Source organism: Eriocheir sinensis, chromosome 29 (genome assembly GCF_024679095.1).
Source record: "Eriocheir sinensis breed Jianghai 21 chromosome 29, ASM2467909v1, whole genome shotgun sequence".
NCBI lineage: Eukaryota > Metazoa > Arthropoda > Malacostraca > Decapoda > Varunidae > Eriocheir > Eriocheir sinensis.
In genome coordinates, this window is record NC_066537.1 from 17,155,445 (window position 1) to 17,160,444 (window position 5,000).

The window sequence follows — 5,000 nt, forward strand, 5'->3', positions numbered from 1 at the left end:
TCTCTCTGTCTATCTCCCTATCTTTCTGTCTATCTGTCTGTCTATCTTCCCATCTTTCTGTCTGTCTGTCTGTCTATCCCCCCATCTTTTTGTCTGTCTGTGTGTCTATCTCCCTGTCTGTCTGTCTCTCTGTTTATCTTCCAATCTTTCTGTCTGTCTGCTTGTCTATCTTCCCATCTGTCTGTCTATCTGTCTATCTGTCTTCCCATCTGTCTGTCTGTCTGTCTGTCTGTCTGTCTATCTGTCTGTCTGTCTGTCTGTCTGTCTGTCTGTCTGTCTGTCTATCCCCCCATCTTTTTGTCTGTCTGTGTGTCTATCTCCCTGTCTGTCTGTCTCTCTGTTTATCTTCCAATCTTTCTGTCTGTCTGCTTGTCTATCTTCCCATCTGTCTGTCTATCTGTCTATCTGTCTTCCCATCTGTCTGTCTGTCTGTCTGTCTGTCTGTCTATCTGTCTATCTGTCTGTCTGTCTGTCTGTCTGTCTGTCTGTCTATCTGTCCATCTTTCTTCTGTCTGTCTGTCTGTCTATCTTCCCATTTGTCTGTATGTCTGTCTATCTCCCCATTTGTCTGTCTGTCTGTCTATCTTCCCATATGTCTGTCTGTCTGTCTATCTTCCCATATGTCTGTCTGTCTGTCTATCTGTCCATCTGTCTGTCTGTCTGTCTATTTTTCCATCTGTCTGTCTGTCTGTCTATCTGTCCATCTGTCTGTCTATCTTCCCATCTGTCTGTCTGTCTATCTTCCCAGCTGCCTGTCTGTCTGTCTGTCTTTCTTCCCATCTGTCTGTCTGTCTTTCTTCCCATCTGTCTGTCTGTCTGTCTATCTTTCCATCTGTCTGTCTGTCTATCTTTCCATCTGTCTGTCTGTCTGTCTATCTTTCCATCTGTCTATCTGTCTGTCTATCTTCCCATCTGTCTGTCTGTCTGTCTGTCTATCTTTCCATCTGTCTGTCTGTCTGTCTATCTTTCCATCTGTCTGTCTGTCTGTCTATCTTTCCATCTGTCTGTCTGTCTGTCTATCTTCCCATCTGTCTGTCTGTCTTTCTTCCCATCTGTCTGTCTGTCTGTCTGTCTATCTTTCCATCTGTCTGTCTGTCTGTCTATCTTTCCATCTGTCTGTCTGTCTGTCTATCTTTCCATCTTTCTGTCTGTCTGTCTATCTTCCCATCTGTCTGTCTGTCTGTCTGCCCAGCTGTCTGTCTGTCTGTCTATATGTCTGTCTGTATGTCTGTCAGTCTATCTTCCCACCTCTCTATCTGTCTGTCTATCTTCCCATCTGTCTGTCTGTCTGTCTGTCTGTATGTCTGTCTGTCTGTCTGTCTTTCTTCCCATCTGTCTGTCTGTGTGTATGTATATCTGTCCATCTGTCTGTCTGTCTGTCTATTTTTCCATCTGTCTGTCTGTCTGTCCATCTGGTCATATTTCTGTCAGTTTGTCTGTCTGTCTTGTTTCCATCTTTCTGTCAGTCTGTCTATCTATCTATCTGGCCATCTTTCTGTTAGTTTGTCTGTCTGTCTATATTCCCATTTCTTTGTCTGTCTGTCTGTCATCTATCTCTGTCTGTCTGTCTGTCTCTCTGTCTCTCTCTCTCTCTCTCTCTCTCTCTCTCTCTCTCTCTCTCTCTCTCTCTCTCTCTCTCTCTCTCTCTCTCTCTCTCTCTCTCTCTCTCTCTCTCTCTCTCTCTCTCTCTCTCTCTCTCTCTCTCTCTCTCTCTTCCCTTCTTTATGTCTGTCTGTCTGTCTGTCTCCCTTGCCATCTTTCTGTTTGTCTGTCAATAATCTGTGTCCGTCTGTTTGTAAGTTTTTGTTGAATATATTTTTAAGTTTCCTCGTCACTGCAGTGCTCCATCACGAGGCGTTTTGTCTTGTGCTGGTCATTTTTTTCAACCTTTTCCTTCCTTAGTGCTTGTATTTACTGGCCATTTTCCCCCCTTGCTATTTTAGGCTTTTACTGCTGTGCTGTTTTTTGAGGCATTTGCTCACATGTTATATGAACATAAGAACATAAGAACATAAGAACGCAGGAGTCTGCAAGAGGCCGGTTGTAGACCCTAAGCTCCCGTGTATCTAACCCCACCTAATATCGCTGTCCATGAATTTATCTAGTCTATTTTGAATGTGACAATTGTATTGCACACTCACCACATGACTGCTTAAGCTATTTCTCATCCACCACCCTATTAGTAAACCAATTTTGCCTATGTCCCTGTTGAATCTGAATTTATCCAGTTTAAACCGTTACTTCGTGTGTCTACCCGGTTTCTCTTACCAAAAACCTTATGAATGTCTCCCTTATTAAAGCCTTCATCCATTTATAAACCTCGATCATGTCTCCACGCACCCTTCGCCTTTCTAGAGAATGCAAGTTTAACTGTTGAGTCTTTCCTCGTATGGCAAGTTTCTCAACCCCTGAATCATCTTAGTCATCCTCCTCTGCACCGATTCTAACTTTTTGATATCCATTCTATAGTAGGGTGACCAGAACTGAACCGCATAGTCAAGATGAGGTCTAACTAATGCTAAATATAGTTTGAGGAAGACTTCAGGGCTTCTGTTGCTTACGCTCCTTGAAATAATCCCAGTACCCTATTAGCTCGATTTCAGCTTGAATGCATGATGCCTTTTGAGGGGAGAGATCAACTCACACCCCCCTAAATCCCCCTCTCCTTTTGAGACTATATGAGAGTGTCATTTAAGCAATAGTTATGTGAGGGGTTGTTCCCTACACCAGAATACTGCACTTCCCTACATTGAACTCCATCTGCCATTTATCCGCCCAGTCATATAATCTGTTGAGTTCACCTTGGAGAATACTAGCGTCCTGATCCGACTCAATTACTCTACCGATCTTGGTATCATCTGCAAATTTACTAACATCACTACTAATTCCTGTGTCTAAGTCATTGATATAAATAATAAACAAAAGTGGACCTAATACAGCGGCCTCCCCACTCGTAACACATCCCCAGTCAGATCTTTTACCATTGATTTGCACTCTTTGCTTCCTATTGCTAAGCCACCGCCTTGATGTGTTTTGATTAATTTGTTCCTTTGGTATTTATCTTTTTAAGGCATTTATTCTATTAGCACACACACACACACACACACACACACACACACACACACACACACACACACACACACACACACACACACACACACACACACACACACACACACACACACACACACACACACACACACACACACACACACACACACACACACACACACACACACACACACACACACACACACACACTCCGGTAGCTCAATCGGTTAGAGCGCTGTTCTGTAAGGCATCACGGCCAAACAGGCGGCGGTTCGAGCCCCGCTCAGGCCGGATTATTTCCGTTGACCGGGAGTGGTTACTGTCGCCCCTTGAGCAAGGGGGATGGGGTGTGTGGTGTGTGAGGTCCTGGTAGTACCCAGAGATCGACGATAATGAGCACTTGCTAGTGTCGGGAGGGTACCTGCTGGCGAAAGCGAGTCCAACTCGTGATCAGGCCGTGGTGAATTACACACACGCACGCACACACACACGTAAACACTCGCGCGCACACACACACACACACACACACACACACACACACACACACACACACACACACACACACACACACACACACACACGAGTGGCTGCCATGAGGTGGTGTCAGGGCGTCGTGGCCGTGGAGAGTAGGGGTTCCGTGGATACTGTTTTTTACCTTCACGGCGCTCGCCTTCGCAACGCTGTGATGCCGTCCAGGGTGTGCTGTCCACGATGACGCTGCGGGGAGACCCTGTGTATTTACCTAGTTGTATTTACCTCGTTGTGAAATGCAAGAAACGAGCCGTACTAGGCTCGTGCTGTCCCGTCTACATAACGCTTATTTTTCAGTGTGTGTGTGTGTGTGTGTGTGTGTGTGTGTGTGTGTGTGTGTGTGTGTGTGTGTGTGTGTCTGCTAGTTAAGGTGCAGTGTGCCATCCTTGGTTCAGGGTGACTGCTGGTCTAACAGTTTGGGGTTTTTGTGATGCACTCGGTTGTTACTCTCCCATGATATCGTTCTCGGTAGACTTTTTCATTGTACGCGTGGCGTCTGATTATTAGTAATATATTTTATTGTTAAATAAAGATCATGCAGGGATGGAAGAGGTGGTGTAAGGGAGGTATGAAGGACTCGCTCGCAAGTAACAAAATGTCTTATGGGCAGATATATATTACACAACACTCCACACAAACTGAATCACACATCACAGATACACTATATGATAATATCCCATGCAGTTCAGGAAGGAATCACTGAAAGGGATCATAGCATCATAAATAATAACAATAACAATAATAAATATGTGTTCCTGAGGACGTAAGACATGTGTCGCCTTTTCGTCTTCAGATCTGTTGCAGAAGAACCCTCAGCTCCTTCGCCGACAAGGGACAGTCAGGGAAGTCCTGCATGCAGTCTTGTGGTTCTTGCGACGCGGGATTGTTGAAGAGCATGACTAGCACGGCCTCCTCCGGGGTGATAGCCGCGTGGGGCACCTCATGCAGGTGGCACAGCAGCTTCAGGGAGCAGCCCGTCGTGTCCACATGGAAGGCAGCGGTCCGCACCATCTCCTCCGGTCCACCCACGTCAGGGATGGCCGCTGGAAGGGACTCTTGGTATAGATAATCCAAAGACATGTCCTCATGGAAGTCAGGGAGGGAGCGCTTCTTGAGAAAGGAGTAGCTGGACACCTCTTGCGGGCCGGGGCCGTGACCGAAGATGCCGTTGTCATCGCCATGCAGATCGTTGCCATGTTCAAGGAAACCGTTACCGTTTGCGTGCATACCATTGCCGTGTTCTGGAGGAATGCCGCCATTGCCGTGTTCTACTCCCGGCCCCTCCATCATCCCGTGTTCTCCTCCCGGCCCCTCCATCATCCCGTGTTCTCTTCCCGGCCCCTCCATCATCCCGTGTTCTCCTCCCGGCCCCTCCATCATCCCGTGTTCTCCTCCCGGCCCCTCCATCATCCCGTATT

General features: G+C 46.7%; 2 protein-coding genes across 2 annotated transcripts in view; both read right to left on the reverse strand.

Annotated features, from left to right (window-relative positions):
- LOC127005202 (uncharacterized) overlaps window positions 1–5,000 on the reverse strand; it is a 33,634-nt gene that overhangs the window by 6,579 nt on the left and 22,055 nt on the right. The gene's annotated exons all lie outside the window — the stretch shown is intronic.
- The window catches only part of LOC127005204 (uncharacterized), a 1,289-nt gene continuing 452 nt past the window's right edge, over window positions 4,164–5,000 (reverse strand). The window contains exon 1 of the mRNA XM_050873906.1: window positions 4,164–5,000. This exon is cut by the window's right edge and continues 452 nt beyond it. Within this exon, the coding sequence (XP_050729863.1) occupies window positions 4,372–5,000 (629 nt within the window). The 3' untranslated portion in view covers window positions 4,164–4,371.